Source organism: Grammomys surdaster, unplaced genomic scaffold (genome assembly GCF_004785775.1).
Source record: "Grammomys surdaster isolate TR1022 unplaced genomic scaffold, NIH_TR_1.0 267, whole genome shotgun sequence".
Lineage (NCBI taxonomy): Eukaryota > Metazoa > Chordata > Mammalia > Rodentia > Muridae > Grammomys > Grammomys surdaster.
In genome coordinates this window covers 2,982,735-3,003,120 of record NW_021604708.1, presented here as the reverse complement: position 1 = coordinate 3,003,120, position 20,386 = coordinate 2,982,735, and the positions used below count along the sequence as shown (strand labels likewise).

The window sequence follows — 20,386 nt, the reverse complement described above, 5'->3', positions numbered from 1 at the left end:
GAAGAAGAAGAAGAAGAAGAAGAAGAAGAAGAAGAAGAAGAAGAAGAAGAAGAAGAAGAAGAAGAAGCATGAACTTGAGAGGGAAAAGTCAGAGTGGGGGATGGGAAGGAATTGAGGGGAGAAAATGAGTGAGGCCTGATCACAATGCATGATATGCATATATGAAAGTTTTTTTGTACACAGTAGCAAGTATTCAAATGAGACATAAATCCAAGCATTATTTTTATGTAGTTTATCAACAAATATAGAAGTAGTTAAAACAGAAAAAAATATGTGGAGTAAATACTGAATTTATGAGAGAAGCTTATAGGTTTTGTCTGTTTGATTTGATTAACAATAATATCCAATAAAATTATGCCTCACATAGTTCAAAGAAGAGGAAGAAAATTGAAGAAGAGGCAAAAACAAGAAAGAGAAGGAAAGTGCAGAGTGTGTTTAATTTGTAACTTCTCTCTCTTTTGATCTTTTAATATTTCAAGCCAGAAAAAAGAAAAGTCTTTTGAAATACAGTAATATAACATGATCAACAACTGAAAGCCAGTGCCAGACCCAGTAAATACTTCTGGGGTGCTGGGGAGACACTTGACAAGGAGGGAGGCCATGAAGCTCACAGCAGGGGGTGCTTCAGCCTGTCATTAATGATTAATAACTCAAGTCCTGGAGTGGCAAAGAATACTGAGCAGTCTGGCAAGAGGTAAGAGAGGCCTGACCAGGGGAAACACAGGAAGCCCTACCTCAGGCACTAAACTGGTAAGTCACTTACTTTCATTGGGTAGTCAAAGGTCTGCACTGTCCTTCTTGAATACCAGCTGATGATTGCTATTCATCCCTCCTCCAACTTCAAATATTCTCTTGTTGACAAAATTAAAAGTGCATACAATGTAAAAACCTATCTCTACAAAGGCAAGTGGGGTAGGAGGAGTGAAGAAGATGGAAAAACGGAGGGAGAGGCAGAAGAGAAAGGGAAGGGGGAAGGGAAGTGAGAGAAAAGGAAGAAGAGAATTAGGGGAGGAGAAACAGAGGGAGGAGAAAGGGAGAGAGAAAGAAGATCCAAGAGGGAGGGGAAAGGGAGGAGCATAGAGAGACAGAAAAGGAGTGGGAGGAGAAGAAAGAGAGGAAGAGACTGGAAGCTGAGAACTTTGTGCCAGAGCACCACAAGCTTTGATGGCAGCTGTGGAGACAATGGCAGCTGTGGAGACAGATCCAAGAAACACATACTATAAAGGAATGGTTTTTTTTATTTTTATGTAGTCATATAAAATCATGTATGTGTGTAGGAGTGACTTGTTCAGAGAAGCAAGGGAGGTAGGGCACCATACCCAACAGAACTTTTTATTTTAAAAAAAATTGAGAGAGAGAGAGAGAGAGAGAGAGAGAATGAGAATGATGGTAGGGGGATAGTCAAAGTGGCTCATGAACAAACATCCGTTCTTTTGCTCGTGAGCTGAGTGGCCTAGGAGAAGAGAGACAGTGAGTTGTCCGAGGTCGATGGCCCTACCTGGATCCTGAGTCTACGGCAGTGGCTGTAATTACTCTTGTTAGCCTGACAGCTACTGGGGACATGAAGGACAGTACAAGCATTGTGAAACCCACTCTAGATAAAATGCTGTTAGCAATCACTTCTTTGCCTGTTACATTGTCAATGCAAAAAGCACACAGCTCTCACCTTACAGCAGACATTACAACTGTAGCCGTATTTGAGAGACCATCGTCTGGGAACATAGATTTAGGTTATGCCAAATGTCCATGTCTCAATATGGAAGCAGTCTTATGTATGAATTTTATAGTTTTATAGAATGACAAAAGTCACAAATCAAGGCAAGTTTAAAATACACTGGAGTGTACTTAGAGAGGCAGATGCAGCAAGATGGGTAAGTTTTTTTCTGTAGACCTCAGATGCTATCTGATGAAATTCTTAGGTTTTGGATGGGTACAAGCTAGTAGTAGCTGAAACAGAAGCAGTAGCAGTAGTAGTCATCATTATCATCATCATTGTCATTGTCATCTTTAAAAATCAATAGATTTCAAAAGGTTATTTACCAGTCATAGAATGTTAGTTCTGACACGGAGGCAAGCAAGGAATGGTAGATGAAGTAGCTAAATCCATCCCAAGTTAAGATAACTAGCCTCTGAACTTATAATATTTCATCCTTTCCACACCATTACAATTCTAATCCATGAATCAGTCTCTGTAGACCCAGGTGCTTTCCAGGAGTTCTCACTGACATTGTGAGGATATATGCACTGTCCCCCAGATTGTATTGATCTTTTCCTTAGACAGCTATGCTTCAGCAATGTGACTACCATGGTGTTCTGAAGAAGTGCAGCCTTTTGCAACCAAATTCATTCATTGCCCAGATTCCCATTCAGATTAATTAGGAGACAGAACTACAGCATAAGTGAAAATAAGGTTGCTCTTGTGCAAGAATACTGGATTAAGAAAACCAATGAGACGATATGAACCTTAACTATATTAAAATGTCTAAGAGGGGACTGGAGAGATGGGTCAGTAATAGAGTGCTTACTATAGAATGTAAAGACCTTAGTTAATTTTCTAGCACCTATGTAGAAAGCTGAGTGTTGTGGCATATGTCTATGATCCCAGGTCTAGAGAGGCATATGGATCCTGGGAGCTCCCTGCCCAGCCAGTCTTAAATTTTAGGTTCAATGAGAGATATGCTCTCAAAAAAATAAAGTGGAATGTAATTGAGGAAGACCTCAACTTTGCCTTCACATACGTGAGTACAAATATCCATCCTCATCTAAATATGCCCAGCCACATGCATGTACATTAAAAAAAATGGCTGGGGTGCACTGCTGAGATACAATGCTTGTATATGGTATATGAGGGCCTGGATTTGACCCACAACATTAGTCTAAAGAAAAGGAACAAATGGCTTGGAATAGAAGAAGAAATGGGGAAGGGAGACCATTGTAACAGTGACCAGGGTCATCAGAAGATCACCAGTGGGTGGCCCAAGGACAGTGAGAAGAAGTAATCATGGAGTTCTAAAAATGGGAATCAACTCTCACAGCTACATTTACTGACATCACAAAAGATCGTAGCTCTTTGAGTGGCTGCTTAACTCACTGGAGAACACTGCTCAAGAAAATAGAGTAGACTGTGTTCAGCCTGGGACAAGCAAGCTTTGTCACCATTAGGTGCAGGTGGTCTTACCTTTGTCTCTTAGAAAAATAGTTCCCAGTTTTTTAGTGGAGAAGCAAAGCACTTTCTCTAGAAATCAAAGGCCAGTTTTAAACCGTTTACCATTTGTGTGTGTGATTTGGGGAGTATGCTTGAGCCACAGCCTGCATGTGGAGGTCAGAGCACAGCTTGGGGAAGTCACTTTTCTCATTACTTTCTGTGGATCTTGGGGATCAAACTTAGGTCATCAGTCTTCGTGGCAAACATGTATGTTCACTGAACCATCTTGGCAGCCCACTAAAAGGCTGACTTTTAAAATGGTTTGGTATATCATGGAATTAGAATGTCCAGTGCTGAGAAGAGTCAGTTCCTTAAGGAAGATATGTTGATAGCATATAATGCCATGAAAAGATGGCCAGCTTCTCTAGAGAAGTGTAACAAAAGCCAAGACAAAACATACCAGCTGCCTTCTGGAATGCCTCACATTTATTTCAAAGGCTGGCCATACCAATTGATTGTGTGGACACTTCAATCACTCTTGGTGATGGTGTAAACTGGCAATCACATTGAAAAGCAGTTGGCCAAATTCCTATGAAGATAGATAGATATGTACTTGTGGCACAACATAGACATTCTAGTACTAGGTATTTGTCTAAAGGAAATAAAAGTACATGGCTGTACAGAGACCTGGACATGGATATCCATAGGAGCCTCATTGTAATGCACAAAAGTCTATAGATATTACAGTTCATCAAAGGATAAATGGTTACACAAAATGTAATATAATTGTTCAATGACAACAAAGAACCAAACCATGAATATGTACAATATGCATACATTTCAAAGTGTTCTGAGTGAAAAGAAAGCATTTCTGCATTGTTCCGTTTCCATAGCATGTCTGGGGTATATCAATTACTATTTGACCTTAAAAGCAGGTTACCAACAACAGGAAAGGCAGAGTGGGGCAATAACAGGACTGCTCAGTGATATTACTTATCACACACGGTAAGTCAGTTTATTAATGGCATGAACAGAATGTTTTTCTTGAACTAATCCATTAATGAAATTGAGCACTGAACATTGTACACATCTTCCAGTTCTACACAGTGTTCTACATAGCAACATCCTTTACCTAGAGCCTAATATTGTACCATAGCAATGAGCTTTTTTTTTAAGTTTTCAAAAATGTTTTAATAAACATTTATTATACAGAATAATGGAATTTATTATAGTGTTTTCATGCATGTATGTAATGTATTTTGACAATATTCCCCAACCCCCTTAATTTCTCTTGGGGTTGCATTGAATCTGTAGATTGATTTTGGAAGTATGGCCATCCCAAGAGCATGCAAAGGTCTTTCCATCTTCTAGTGTCTTCTTTAATTTCTTTTTCAGTATCTAAAGTTTTCATTATAGAGGTCTTTCACTTCCTTATTCAGATTTAATTCAAAAGATATTTTGCATAGATTTTTAAAGTGTTATAAATGGGGTTATTTCCCTGATTTCTTTGTCAATATATTTTTCATTGTTTTATAAGAAGGCTACTGACTTTTTAAAAAAAAATATTTATTGGATATTTTATTTATATTACAGATGTTATCCCCTTTCCCCATTCCCTCCCCCAACCAGAAACCCCTATCCCATCCCCCCTCCTCCTGCTTCTATGAGGATGTTACTCCACCCACTACCTCCCCGCCCTCGAATTCCCCCACACAGGGGCATCTAGCCTTCATATCACTTTTATTTTATTTTTTCTTTCTTTTATTTTTCTGACAAAAGCTAATAACCCAGAAAGAAAAAAATCGAGAAAACCACAATGGCCACAGTGGTAGAACTGAACCCTACAAGTGAGCAGAGTGAGTTTGTTCTAGGTTCAGCAGTGAAGAAGACCCCTCCCCGGAAAGGTAAACCATGCACAGCTGCTTACCCACTGGTTTTATGGCACACTCTTTTCTGTAACATATTCATATAAAACAATGGATTAATCACTTTTAAATTTCCGATTCTTTTGGAAACACACTAACATTAATGCACACTTCACAGTTATGTGAAGGAAGGAAAAATACTCCATGAAAAATAGTTTTTCACACTTACTCTCTTATCTTTATCCATATGAGTTTATTCTTCATACTTGCTAACAAAGCAGTTGGTAGACAGCTCCATGGCCCGTTCCTTTAATAGTTGATTACGATAATGCAAACATAATTGTGTTGTAACAAACTACATAAATACCCAAAATCAAGAATTTTTGTAAACTTAATTTGCCAAATATAATTCACTGCATTTATTCTGTATGATTTTTATACAATTCTATAGCGTATTTGATGTATTTTTAACTTGCTAAGCTATTTCTTTTCGATATTACTTTATAAGATTAACAAAACCTTATGCTTTTCAAATTTTATTAATTCTTTAAAGTTAGCACCAAGTTAGGCCAAGGAATGGGTCTCACTATGGCGTTTTCCTCCATGAGTCATAATACTTTGCTCATCTTCCTCTTCTCCGCCCCACTCCCTGCTCCATGTTCCTCATGCACCTCTGCTCTTTTCCCTTCCTTCCTTTGATGGAATTCTGATGATGTGAAAGCAGAGGGATGAGTGTCTGGAGGAAGGACAGGAATAGAATGTTACACTTAAGCCATACTTGATGTGTTCCAGCAGGTCCGCCTTCCACATTTCCTTACCTGTTGGATAGCCCAGGCTAGTCTCAAGCTCATGGTTTTCCTGCCTCAGTCTTTGTCACTCAGTGATCCCTGCAGGTATATCACCTTAAAATCAATAGCCTGCAACAACATGTATTTACTACCTCACTATCTTACGGAAGGAGTTGAGGACAGAGCTCCCAGCAGCTTGGCTTCACTTCTTTTCTGGGTCTCATCCTATCTCATGCCTGCACAAACCCCTCTAGTGTCCCCTACTCCATTCAGAATAAAACTCACAGTGCTTCCAATGGCACATGCAACCTTTAAGACCAGGTTCTGCTTCTGGCTCCCTCTGCTCTGTCATATTCACCTGGTGTTGGCAATCACTCTAGGTAATCTCCTTCTACTCCAGGACATTTCCACTTTGTGGAGTGTGCCTCCTACTCAGATGCCCATGTGACCAGCTCTCAGGCATGTCCCTGGGACTTTGCCTCTTCTTATTTTATCTTCAGCACAGCACTGAAATCCTCTGAGACACACTTACTGCTTGGTTGCATCTGTCATTCTTTTCCCTGGAATGTGAGCTCCACGGGCTGTGTGCAGCTCCACACGGAGGGGGATCAGCAAGTGTGTGTTCAGTAAGAACTGAAGACACAAATCTAGACTGGACAACATGGCTTAGGGGACTGGCCAGTCCAGCTCCTGTCCAGTTCCTTGAAGTGAGTCAACTGACTTGTTCAGGCACAGGAGGAGCATTTGGTCTGCTAAGATATCCATGGAGAACACTAGAACACTAGAGGCTCTCTCTGACACCAGGAGATGATGCTGAGCTCTGAATATTCTCAGCTCATTTACCACAGTTACACCTAATCTACTTCTCTTGGGGAAGAGAGAGAGAGAGAAAGAGAGACAGAGAGAGAGACAGACAGAGAGAGAGAGAGAGAGAGAGAGAGAGAGAGAGAGAGAGAGAGAGATCTGAAGTGTTCTTTGCTGAAGTACATCTGTAAGAATACCTGAGCCCAGGTGAATACAGCTTCCTGCAGTCATATGATTTTCTGCTTATCAGGTTGGTCTGTCCAATGTGTGTCCAATGTGTACTCTCAGGATATCTACTCAGTGCAGCGCTGCAGGGTTTTCTCAGAAGCAGTAGAAAGAGCTTGGAAAGCAATCAGCTATCTAGCCAGCATTCCTCAGAGGTCCGTTTGTGAGCCAGTTTCTCATTTCACTCACAGATGCGTGCATCACCTGTGTTTCCTGTTCTTTGGACATCACAGCCAAGCTCTGGGAGAGGGGGAGAGGATATTACTTCACTGTTCTGCTAGCTTCTTTTTCTACTACAGGCTCACCACGGGTTCTCAGCATTTAAAGGCCTGAAATTTCCTAGTGAGGAAATCTTTCTAGGACTTTAATCTTAATCTTGATTTCTTTTTTTTTTAATATTACAGTTCAAATGAAAGTGTATCTTCAATGCCTGGGGGGCAAGTAAAATCATCTGCCTTAACGAGCAACTTCTTCAAACATTAAATTTTATTTGTATGCATTAGGCATGATATGTTACAAAAAATTATATTTGTGATATAGAAGATAAACATATGGAATGTTACTAATTATATATACTGTATATGTACATATGCGTGTAACTTACATATAATGTAGTATGCATTGTGTGATTATATATATTTATCTTACTGTGAATCATTTCATTGACTCTAAAGCTAAATGATTTATGAATGGGATAGACAGCATTATAGGAAGGACAGACAGCCCCAGTGGAAGCAGGCTGTGTATATCTTTAGTATAAAATGTTGCTTGGATCAATTCAATCATCTGCTGTCTTTGAATTTTCTTTTGCTCACTCCAGCAGAACCAGAAGTACCATTTAAGTTATCAAGCAGTGGTCAGTAGTGACTTTCTACATTATGTCTCTTTTTTTGAGTCAGGTCATGTTTAGCTAGCCTCAAACAGCATACAACAATGATCAAACTCCTGATCCTCCTGCCTCCACCTCTCAAGAAAACAAAGCTTTCTGTTATATTTTGTGAAAAACTAATGCTAGCTCAATAAAGCAAGCCATGATGTGATTCTTGTTTCCAGTCCTAAGTTTATGTTCCATGCGCTATGGAATAGCCTTCATCGCACATTTCTGCAACTTCACATTGATAGCGCAGAATTCCGTCATAAGCATCACCATGGTAGCCATGGTCAACAACACAGACCACCCATCCCACCTCAATAGCTCTATTGAACAGCTTCCTCCTGGTTTAAATGGGGATCAACATGAAGCCTCAAAGCATCATTCTATAAAGGCAAGCAATGCAAAATTTAAGTTTGTTCTCCAAGTCCTGTGTTTGCGTGTGTGTGAGTGTGCGTGTGTGTGTGTGTGTGTGTGTGTGTAGGACCTGAGGCTTGAATGTTAGGCTGTGCCTTACTATACATTTTTAACCAGTTGTTCTATACCTGAGCTACTTTCCAGCCCTCTCCCGTTTCCCTTCCGTTCATTCCATTTTCAGAAAGTGCCTCATTAAGCTGTCCAGGCAGGCCTTGAGCTCACTTTGCATCCCAGGCCAGCCTTGAATTTGTGCTTCTCCTGCCTCAGCTTTTTGAGTAGCTGGTATTACAAATCTATGCAACCAGGCCCAGCTGTGCTCAAAAATTTTAATTGAGAAAAATTCAGATCTAAGGGGGCTTCTTAGAGTAGACAAGTACTTTTCAGTATGTGGCTCACAGAGGCATTTTATGTTTCCTGAAGGCCCCTGTGTATAACTGGAGTCCTCAAACCCAAGGAATCATCTTCAGCTCTGTCCAGTATGGCATGATGCTGATGCAGGGTCCTGGCGGATACTTGGCCGGGAAAATAGGAACAAAGAAAGTGGTTGGAATTGCTCTGCTTGGATCTTCACTGCTCACTCTCTGCATCCCACTGGCTGCCAGTCTTGGACTAGCTTTTCTCCTGGCAACTCGAGCAGTTCAGGGCTTAACCCAGGTACCAAGTATTTCTTCTTCTCCTTCTCCTTTTTCCTTTTCCTCTTCTTCCTCCTCCTCTTCCTCTTCTTCTTCCTCTTCCTTCTTTTCCTCCTCCTCCTTCTTCTCTTCCTCCTCTTCCTCTTCTTCCTCCTCTTCCTCCTCCTTCTAAATGTAAACCAGGCTGGCCTCTAACTCACAGAGATCCATAACCTGCCTCTGCCTCCTGAGTGTTGGACTTAAAGATGTATGTCACCACACTCAGCTCCAGATACTGAGTATTTTCAAACTCTGAGCTAAATATTTCTATATTTCTACACCGATGTATCTAACCATTTTTATTTCAGGGGGCTGGATATGGGGGACAGTTTGCACTCTGGCAGAAGTGGGCTCCTCCGAATGAACGCAGCCGGCTCTGCACTATTGCTATGTCAGGTAAAGATGTGCAGTCCAGATGGGAGCTTGGCAACCCAGTGCTTCCTCTTGGACTCCTGAACATTTCTTCTGCTGGACAGCTCTTTTGCTGATGCTAAGAAGTGTTTATATAAATTAAGGAAACCAATCCTTTATTTGTGGTATGACTTATTTTTCCCTGTGTTATGATTTGTGGCATAACATTGCTTGCGATATGACTTCTCACCTTTAAAAATGTTTTTATGTTGCTAAATTGATCACTTTTCTTTTGTGGAACTTGAAATTTCTACTCACTCATGGAAATGTTGTAAGATAAGTTATCCACGTTTTTAATGAATTTGTAGGGTTTAATTTTTATACATTAATTCTTGTCATATGAAACTTATATATTTTTATTCCATCTGACATACAGACTCAACTTAATAATCTTTGGAATTGCTCTAAATTTTTCTGAGACTAATCTTTACTTTTAAAAAGTTTATTACACTTATTTACTTACTGTATACACATCACAGCACACAACTAGAAGTAAAAAAAAACAACTTCCAACAGTTAATTTCCCCTTTTTACCATGTGGGTTCTAGGAATCAAACTCATGTCTTCAACTTGGCAGCAAGTATCTTTACCCAATGAACCATCTTGCCAGTTCCTGAGATTTTTCTCTGAAAATGATGTTAGTGTAATGTGCCCATAATTCTAGCACTGGGTAGGAAAAGGGTAGTATGGTGGGCAACATGTGTGTTCAAAGATAATCAAGAACTCTTCAAGTCCAAAACCATCAGTTAGCCACATATGTTAGAAGAGCTTGCTGACAGCAGGCCTCGAAAGCCCCCTCAGAAACCCAGAACTGTAGTATCCAGTGTATGTCATGAGAGTTCACATTAGCTGAAGAAAGAGAGTATGCAATTTAGACAAAAGAAATTCACCTCAGTTACCCAATTGTGAAAGGATCTCAGAATACAAAACAAACCAGGGAATAAAAGCGTGAGAGTACTGGCACAGCAGGTTGGGTTGGATTAACCCAACTAACAGGGGATAAAATGCATGAATGTAAGCTTATATGAGGACAAATGCATGCAATGCCAACACTCAGAAGGCTGAGATAGGAGGATTGCCACACAGGCAAGCCTGAGCTAAGTAGTGCATTGCAAGCCCTCATCTCAACAAAACAAACATAAAACAAAAGGCACAAACCATTTAAAAAGCAATCCCAAACAAACAGAATAGAGACAGTGAGCTTGAAGGCCTGATAACTTCCTTGTCCTTCACTTACTGACCTATAGGGCCTAAACCAAAATAAATCAGCTGACATATTTAGGGGAGCTCACAAATCTCAGGAGCCCCCAAACTCACAAGCTTCTTTGAGGAACTCCAGGAAGAAATTATTTTCTGATCTCAGAAAACATCGAGAACATGGCTGCCTGAAGGCAGCACAGAGACAGCAGATGGAAGAGTCCATCAAAACAGAGTCTCCTGAGTCCACCTTCCTGCCTCAGTAAGACTGATACTATGTCCAGTGATGAGGATATCTGGTTTAAGAGACAGGATTTCTCTACCCAGAAGTTAGAGAAAGACTCCCCAGAAAAGCACCTGCCTAGGGTCCAAAGGGCCTGACTAAGCCAGCCTCCAGTGGAAAATGTACTGCATGTTCCTTGTAGGTATATCTAACCTTTGACATTGTCACCCTACATTGTCATCTAGAGTTCACACCTGAGAACAAGATTGAATGATTAACCCATAGTCTCATCCCAAACTAAAGAGCTGAGTTAAGTTTTCTTTAAGGATGTGGTCCTGGTGTGGTGACTATCCTGAGGTGTAGGTGGTCTTTGGATATTCTTTCAGAGGCTACAAAAGATGCATATTGGTTGGAAATTTTATAGCTACTCATAGAGTTTTCGAAAGTAAGCAGGTCAAACGGGACTTTTAGCTCATGCTTAAGGTTAGTAGGTGATGGGAATTAAAAAAAGAAAAAAATGTCTTGTTAGCTTAGACCAGAGCTCAGAAAATAGGAGGCTATCAAAGCAAATTGAATGTCTTCATTGCACAACTCTCTGACTTAATTTAAAACATAGAGTGAAATAGAAGAGGAGGGGAAAAGAAGGAAAGAGAAAGATAGAGGGGCAAGGGAGGTATGTGAAGACACATGTACACACACAAATGGGGGGAGGGAATGATATAGTTATCTAATGAGAGATAGGAAGCAAGCATATGGAAAGGCCATCTGTTATCAGATCCCTAAATATTCTCTCTTTCTACTGACTTAGCCTTCTCACCAAACGTGTAGTTATGAAAAATGAAGCTAAAAATGTCCCCAAGAGACAAGCAGGAATGTCCCCAAAGGGAAGGCATCCTAATCCAAAGACACCTGCTAGCTCTATGGGAGGAACACATGAAAGAGCAGAGCAGGTCAACTAAAGATTCTGACAATTACTGTGTTTTGGTTCTTGAGTACCTGGATCAGAATTGGCAGCACCATAGAATGATTGGCCCAGGCCTTTGCATGTATTGAATCAGTCGTGCCGCACTGATAAAGTGGTCCCTTTAAGAGGGGTGAAAAGCCAGTGTACAGTACTTATCAAAGCCTATGCTAAAGAAACCCCTGAGATATCAGTCTTAAGATATAGTATGAGGAGAAGAAGATGGGTAAAGTCAAATGTCACAGACCCCCCAGCACTCCAGAGATTTGGTGCTTCACATGTCTCTTCAATGATCAAGGTCACAGGCTTTGGCAGTTTTTCCTCACAGAGAAATAAATACCAAAAAGTACATAGGGGGCTCTAAAGGAATAAGTATTTTTTTTTACTCCCTTTTTATTTTCTAGAGTATTGAAAAGATATATATATATATATATAGATAGATATAGATATAGATAGATATAGATAGATATATAGATATATAGATATATAGATATATAGATATATAGATATATAGATATATAGATATATAGATGTATAGATATATAGATATATAGATATATAGATATATAGATATATAGATATATATTACATATACATATATTTATGCAATATATATGCATCTATATTAAGGACATGGTATCATGAGATATTTCAGTACATCTGAACTCTTACTAATGTTCAAATCCAGGCATATCCATCCCCTCTAACATTGGCCATTTCTCTTTAGTGAAATTATTCAAAATTCTCCCTTTTAGATTTTTTTTGAAATGTAGTATGCTATCATTATTTTCCCTCTGCCTGCTATTATGCAACAGAACACCAGAATTTGTGCTTTATTTACAACATGAACTCTATGCTATTGATATTGCATGCAAATGGGTAAGAGCCAGGAGAAGAGAAGAAGGATAGGGTGAAGAAGTAAGAAGACATTCACTTAGGAGCCCAGGCTTGAGGTAGATTGGGTGAAGGCAAGCAGACAGGAAAAAGCATGACCTTGCTTGGACAGAGGAGTCTGACTTCCCTTATAACTAAGGTAAAGGCAGACATTTAGGTGAGAGGTACTAATTGGGTGGACCTGGCAGTAGAAAAGGTACTCACTTCGAGCTTTCTTTCCATGCTCTCTCAAACTTGAATTCTCTTTTAAACACTCCCTTCCCTGTTGTTAAAAGGCCAACCTGGGACAGTTTATTTAACAGTGACTGGCTGTACTTGATCAAATACAAGTTTGATTACTGGCATTTAAATGAAATAGCATAAACAATGTGCTTCAGTGAACATGAACAAAAAAAGAAGATAGTAACAATTATTTCTATCTTGCAGTGTAGGTTAAAAAGAAGTCCAAACAAAAGAGTGAATCTAGGGGCCATAGATCTGAATGCACAAATGCTTGTAAGTGCTGAGTGAGAAATACACCATAGACAAAGTTAAGAAGGGACAAACTATGACCAGTAAGACATGCAAGACTATTCACAATGCACAGAGTCTAACTCGAGGCAAAGGGAAACAATGGAGAGAAATAGAAAAAAGACAACAAATGATAAAGTTGGTAAACAGTGAAAAAACTCAAATTAAAAAGAACAAAATTAAAAATGAGGGTTTTTATTATCTATATTGGAAGAAAAGTGTATACAAATTTAATGATATTAAATATTATCAAGGAGACGAGAAAGAAAGAACTGTGTTGGCAATTTAAGTTGAACAGCTTTCAACACAGAACTTCTGCAGTATTTACCAAAATTTGAAATATACATAGCCATTGATCTAGCAGTTCCGCCTCCAGTACTCTAGTCACACACACACACACACACACACACACACACATACACACACACAAAGTTGTGTTTCTATTCAGAAATGAGTAATGGTGCCTGTTTAGAATTAAAATCTACAGTGCAATGGAGACCTTTGTATGAGCAATTATTCAATGAAGATGAATGTTGGGGCTGGAGAGATGGCTCCATGGTTAAGAGCATGCACTGCTCTTGCAGAGGACCCAAGTTCCGTTCCCAGCACTCATACCTGCCACTGCATCTCTAGAGAATCTGCCATCCTCTTTTGCCTCCATGGGCATTTAATTCACATGTACAGTCTACTCCTGCCACACACTGCAAACAGACATGTAACACAATTCCAAAATAAAATCTAAAAGAAATAACTGTTTCATAAAACCCTCAGGCCATTATGATCTTGCTTGTTTTAAAATAACAACTCCATATGCATATGGAATTTGGCAAGTTGGCTTAAAAAGGGAGGCATAAAAAGGGAGGTAGCTTAGGATTATTTGCAAAGCTGTGAAATGAGAATATGCCTACTATATATTAGAATGCTCTGTGAAGTTGTAGAAGTTATAGAAATTAAAACAGTGTCATTAGCATATTTATGGAGAAGCAGCTTCCCATGAATACATTTACAAAGAGAATTAATGCATGCTGAGCTACAAATAGCATATATGTGCAAAGAAAAGAAGGTGAGTGACTGTTTCCTGCACAATAAATTGATGTGATGCTTGTCTTCAGAGAAGTAGAGGGCTTAGAAGTGGAGAGTGCACCAGAACCTTGGCTCTTCATGGTGCTTTATTTCCATGATAAATGGCTACAACTGTAAATTAAGACAGCAGGAAAGGTAGTCTAGTAGTCACTTGAATGTCACTCGGGAATTTTAAAGGAAAAAGAAGACTCCCTGGAGGTATATGAATTAAAGGACTAATCTGAAAGTTTTGCATTTGAATATGCTTATTCTGTGGTGTGGTGGCTTCTCCATGTTCATCTGACAGCTTACAGTATCTGCCTGGTGGAGGCAGGGGTCCTACCACTTTCTTTCTGTCTCTCTGCAGGAATGATATTGGGAGTCTTTACTGTCCTCCTTGTGGGCGGCATCATTAGTGAAGCCCTCGGGTGGCCTTTTGTCTTCTATATCTTTGGTAAGCTGTTTGCTAGTTTCTGGGTTATTTAGGAACATGCTTCTGAGTTTTGTGCACCCATGTGTACTTTGCTAAAGGAAGAAAGTCAGAATATAAAAATGTTAGGGAAACAAAATATCAAGATATAAGGAAATAACCTTTGCTAGCTGTTTTAGGGTTTCCATTGCTGCGAACAGACACCGTGACCAAAGCAACTCTTATAAAGGACAACATTTAATTGGAACTGGCTTACAGGCTCAGAGGTTTAGTCCATTATTACCAAGGTGGGAAGCATGGCAGTGTCCAGGCAGGTATGGTGCTGGAGAAGGAGCTGAGAGGTTCAGCATCTTAAACTCAAGGCAGCCAAGAGAAGACTGAGCATCCTCAGACAGTTTGGAGGAGAGTCTCGAAGCCCACCTCCACAATGACACACTTCCTCTAACAAGGCCACACCTCCTAATAGTGCCACACCCTCGACCAAGCATATTCAAATCGCCATACTAGCCAAGATGTGAAAATCCTCTGGCTTCATAAAGTGCTGCTCTCCTGCCATAAGGTACGGCTGTCAGGATGTCTCTGTGCCTTGCAGGCAGGAGGGGAAGATTTGGAGAGGAGTGCTTTCTAAGAGACAGAAGAAAACAATCCAAGGAGGTAAATGTAGCTATGGGGTTTGTCATGATTAAGCAAGGGGTAGAGTCCTTAGCAAGCCTAAAGGTTTCCAAAGAAAAGAATATATCAAACACTGAGAGTAATTTGGGATAACTTCACTATTGACCTGGGACTTTCATTTAGCTAGAAACCAACTAGCTTTGCCTGCTGTTTCCACTGGAGTTGCTTTGGATTTTATTTTCAAACTTCCCATCAGCTTATCTTATTTACAAGCCCGCTCCTCTTCCAGACAGTGAGTATCTTGGAGACAAAGATAGGTTATTGTCAGGTCTAAAGACTCTGTAGAGTTCACAAAACATGAAAATAGTAGTCCACAAATCACTGGGTGAACATATTAATAATGAAGATAACTTCAGAACAAGGAGTAGTATCAACTCACCAAGAAGATACAAGAGTCTGAAATTCATACGCACCCAATAACAGAGCTCTCAAATGTACCATGCAAAAACTTACTAGACGAGGTTGGGAAGTAGCCCAGTTGGTAATATTCTTGCCTAGGATGAAGCCATGGCTTCAGTCCCCAGTACCACAGAAAACTGGGCATGGTGACTCACACCTTTAATCTCAGTACTCAGAAGGCAGAGACAGGAAGATCAAAAATTCAGGGTCATTCTTGACTACATAAAAAGTTTGAGACCAGCCTGGGATATGTGGAGCAGTGTTCTCTGGAGTGGGAATATGTTGAGAAAATAAAAGCTTAAAGAAATGTTAGCTACCTTAGCCAAATCTGTGAGCTCCAGAGTCAGTGATCATGTGTCATGGAAATAAGGTAGAGAACAATCAAGGAAGTCTCTCTCTCTCTCTCTCTCTCTCTCTCTCTCTCTCTCTCTCTCTCTCTCCCTTTGTCTCTCTTTCACAGGCACACACACACACACACACACACACACACACACCAGACCTATATGTAAAATCTAGAAAAATATTCTTCTAGAAGAAAGCAGGGAAATTTTACTTGTTCTTTAATTAACTAAACAATTCCTAAATATGACATCAAAAATATGAGCCATAGAGGAAATTGATAAATTGGAAATCACCAGAGTTAAAAATATATATCATGTTTAAAGGGCATTGTTAATACAATAAAAGGACAGACTGGTTCAAGGAGAAAATATCTACAAAACACTAAATTCGATGTTTTTCTAAAATGTGTAAATAATTTTCAAAACTCTGAGAATATAAAACTCTCAGCTGAAAAACGGGCAGAAATGTATACACAGAGAACACAGGTCTATGACAAGACACCTTATTAAGAACCTTTAGTAGTGAAGGGGCATGAAAATTAAAAATCACAATATCTCCATATACCTATTAAAATGGCCAATACTGAAAACATTGACACTATTATGCTGTCCCTAAGGTCTGAGACTCCATTCCCACAAACAAACAAACAAACAAAGGGGAACTGTTGAGACAGCTTGCTTGAGAACTGAGAAGAATTCATAATGAGCTTTGGCAAGGATTTAGCCTAGAAAATGTCCCAACATGAGAAGAAGTTGTTCAGTATACCCAAAGAACTGTGAGGCAGCCCAGCACAGAGATACCTACAAGTCACATCTATTGCTGCACTATTCACAGTATCCCAGGAATGGAACCAGCGTAGATTACCAGAAACAAAGAGCAGATAAAGACAATGGGGTGCAGATACACAGTGGAATTTTATTCAACAAGAAAGAAGAATGGAATTATGGCATTGATGGATCTTAATATGATCATCATATTAAGAGAAATAATTTAAGTGCAGAAAAACAAGTCACATATTTTCTCTCACTAGTAGAAACTAAAATTCTTTACAAATGCATATCTGTCTACCTATCTACATACATGTATACACACTTAGATCATAATATACACATAAGACAAATTTACATGGGTCATAACATACATATGTATTCATGGGTCATAACATACATGCACATACATATACACACTGGTCATGAACATACATGGGTCAGCCATAATATATATCTATGTACATAAAAGCAGATAGGCAGCTAAGGGAGGAGATTAATAGCTGGTAGGAGGGAAAGGGACAGGAATGACTAGGAAGGGATAGGAAGAAGCCAACATGATCAAAACAGGTGATAGATTAAAAAAAATTATTAAAAAACCAACATTATACACAATGAATATTACATCAATTGAAAATGAAAAAAGTGCAGGATTTAGTAGTAATGAGTCAAGACATACTGTGATGTCAACACATGGAAGCAGGACAGGAGGTATGCGGTAACTCTGAGCTATCTTGCAATATTTAAACAAATGTAACATTACTGTGTAATTTAAAGTCTACTTTAAGAATAATAGAAATGAGCTTCCTGATGAACTCTTCTCTCTGCTTGCAGGAGGTATTGGTGTGGTCTGCTGCCTTCTCTGGCTCATTTTGGTTTATGATGACCCTATCTCTCACCCATGGATAAGTAGCCTAGAAAAGGAGTATATTTTATCATCCCTGGACCAACAGGTACATATAAGGACTCCAGACTCTGCAGAAACCTTGCATCCACATCTGGGTTCCTAATGGTGGCTGAGACTCTGAACTTCATGTTGACCTTACTACTCAGACCAATGCATTTGTTTTCAGTTCAGCTCAGAACAGCCACTTCCCATCAAAGCTATGCTCACATCTCTGCCACTCTGGTCCATGTGTCTTTGCAGTACGACCCATCAGTGGCTTGTTAATACCTTTGTAATATACACTCCAACCTACATCAGTTCTGTGTTCAAAGTTAACATCAGAGACGTGAGTAAATTTCACTCCATTCCTTCTACATATTTACCTGACCCCTCGGTTACTCATCTGTCGCAATAATTCTATCTGCTGGACATTAACTTTCATTACCCAAAATAATCTGATATTTAAAACTAATGATAGTAACTTTGCTGGGAGTATGACTTAAGAAGTTGCCAGGTTTTCTTAGGGGGGAAAAATTGTTTCAGCGTGTCAGAATGATTAGGGAATTACCAACATATTTTCTCCTTGCCTTAATTATGGCCATTTACCCAGTCTTCTCACTTCAGAATGGACTCCTGTCTTCTCTTCCCTTTTTTGTTGCCTGGGTCATTGGTATCTTGGGAGGCCAGCTCGCAGATTTTCTACTGAGCAAGAACTTTAGACTCATAACTGTGAGAAAAATCATCACAATTTTAGGTAAGAATGGGGATGTGGGATTTGCATGATGTAAGCATTCAACAGTCGAAGACTGCATCTCACTCTTGCATTTGCCTGTTCCACATGTCCTAGGAAATACTCCTCCTGCAGCCCTCATTGTGGCTCTGCCCTATGTGCAATCCAGCTATGTTACAACAATTACATTTCTGACACTTTCCTGTGGAATAAGCCCTTTGTGTCAGGCTGGAGTCTATATTAATGCATTAGATATTGCTCCAAGGTAAGACTCTTGTATCTATTTTTAGTTTCACATTTTCTGGGGGAAAAATGGTCTATAGTGTTCTGGGAGCCTCAAAGTTTGGAAAACAATAAATCATAAGCATGGACCATGGCTGGGCCTAGCTGTATTGGTGAAATATGGACTTGTCAAATCTCTTCTCATTGAATATGCACGGCCCAAGTCTTTTTTGATGGATCACAAATAAAACAGGGTTGAAAGACACTATCAAGTGTGTCTCCATTTAACTTGGGATATTGTTGTCACCCACAGGTATGCCAGCCTTCTCATGGGAACATCAAGAGGATTTGCACATTCATCTGCTGTGCTGGTACCCATTGTTGCTGGCTTTTTCCTCAATCAGGTAGTTTCTGTTCCAAGACAGACTTTTAAAATTCTCTCCCCCACGTATTTGCAAAGAATATATTCAAAGGTTGGGAAAGAGTGTTTACTCTGGGGTGATCATGAAGTATAGAGCAGAATGAACCAACGTTGAGGTTATTCTGAAACTAATCAGTGAGTCACTTAGAATCTCCATTTGAAATGGCAAACAGTGCCACAGGAATCTCAGGAGAATGTTTCCTGCCAAGCCATCTGAGGCTGAATTTTCATTTGTGTAAGTAACCACACAGAAAGAATTGGAGAGCAAGCATGGTTAAGTGCCTGATGTATGCTGGCATTACAACAGGCATTTTTATACACCGCAATGCTGCTTGACTTTTCCTTCTCACATCAGTTTAGAATTAACACTATCACCCTCATCTCCTAATGCTTAAACTGAAAATCCAATAGAATGAGCGTTTCTGCTCAGAGGTCATAGTTCTGAAGCCAGGTGTCTTTTCACTACATTGCAACATGGATGGGAGAATCTTAGAGCCAGTTTTAGCACAGTGGTTGTAAGCAAGGTTGGGCTACAGAGACTGTGTGTGACCCTTTGATGATAAAGACAAACATAGCTCCATAGGTCAGTCGTGAGGTCTTCAAATCTCTCGTATTTAGAACATTTAGAGCATATTTTAGAGTTCTTTTCTCTATGAAGACATTTTCTTAGAAATGAATTTCATCAAGGAAACTTCTTGAAACTGTCCTTTAAATTAGTGATTCAGTTTCATAGGGAAAGAGATGAGGGAAGTAATATGTATTTTGGGTCTTGTGTTCCCAGGACTCTGAATTCGGGTGGAGGAATTTCTTTTTTGTGCTGTTTGCGATTAACCTATTTGGCTTAATCATCTACCTCCTGTTTGGGAAAGCAGATATCCAAGAATGGGCAAGAGAGGGGAAGCTCACTCGTTTGTGAAGGTAATAGACAATGATTTCAGTAGAGTTACAGTCACAGAAGCAGGACTTTCAATTGTTAATTTCTTGTCACTTTCCTTCCTCAGCTGTCCCACTTGCAATAAAGAAGTCATTACATATGCTGGTTCCTATGTGGGAAGACTTTCATGAAAAATGATGTCATATATATTCCCCCTTTCATCCAGACTTCTTTTGAAGAAAATATGAGATGAATAAAACATCAAGTAAAATGATAAGAAGGGACGAGGTTGTCATCTTTGAGTTGAGAATTTGGTACTGACATGGTAATTTCAGTTTTTAAGGACCACAGTTTATGAACCCTTGGTCCAAGAGTGGTAATCTCTACTAGAGTAATTATTTTCTATTTGTCAGGTTTAATATCCATTTCTCTTTATACCTGTAGTCACTCTTAGCCTGCAGTTTCTATTTTCTGGGTTGGCACTGACACATGTTTCACACATGGTCCATTCTTCATCACTGTGCTCAGGCTACTGGAGGGTGAGTTGTGTGGCCCACACCCATACCCCCTTGTCTACTAGCTTCAGCCAGATTTTTGAT

The 20,386-nt window shown here is 39.6% G+C and overlaps 1 protein-coding gene across 6 annotated transcripts in view; it reads left to right on the top strand.

Annotated features, from left to right (window-relative positions):
- Slc17a3 (solute carrier family 17 member 3) overlaps positions 1-20,071 on the top strand; it is a 22,213-nt gene extending 2,142 nt beyond the window's left edge. The window contains exons 2-15 of one of the 6 annotated variants that reach the window (XM_028776307.1): positions 480-694; positions 4,078-4,150; positions 4,925-5,049; positions 7,881-8,092; positions 8,536-8,769; positions 9,095-9,182; positions 14,412-14,498; positions 17,489-17,607; positions 17,728-17,886; positions 18,165-18,294; positions 18,388-18,535; positions 18,806-18,896; positions 19,695-19,831; positions 19,915-20,071. In XM_028776307.1, the coding sequence (XP_028632140.1) occupies positions 4,962-5,049; positions 7,881-8,092; positions 8,536-8,769; positions 9,095-9,182; positions 14,412-14,498; positions 17,489-17,607; positions 17,728-17,886; positions 18,165-18,294; positions 18,388-18,535; positions 18,806-18,896; positions 19,695-19,829 (1,491 nt within the window). In that variant the 5' untranslated portion in view covers positions 480-694; positions 4,078-4,150; positions 4,925-4,961 and the 3' untranslated portion in view covers positions 19,830-19,831; positions 19,915-20,071. Of the gene's footprint in view, positions 1-479; positions 751-4,077; positions 4,151-4,924; positions 5,050-7,880; positions 8,093-8,535; positions 8,770-9,094; positions 9,183-14,411; positions 14,499-17,488; positions 17,608-17,727; positions 17,887-18,164; positions 18,295-18,387; positions 18,536-18,805; positions 18,897-19,694; positions 19,832-19,914 lie in introns of those variants that run through there. The other 5 variants (XM_028776306.1, XM_028776305.1, XM_028776304.1 and 2 more) reach the window with 5 other exon arrangements.
- The last annotated feature ends 315 nt before the right edge of the window (positions 20,072-20,386 follow it).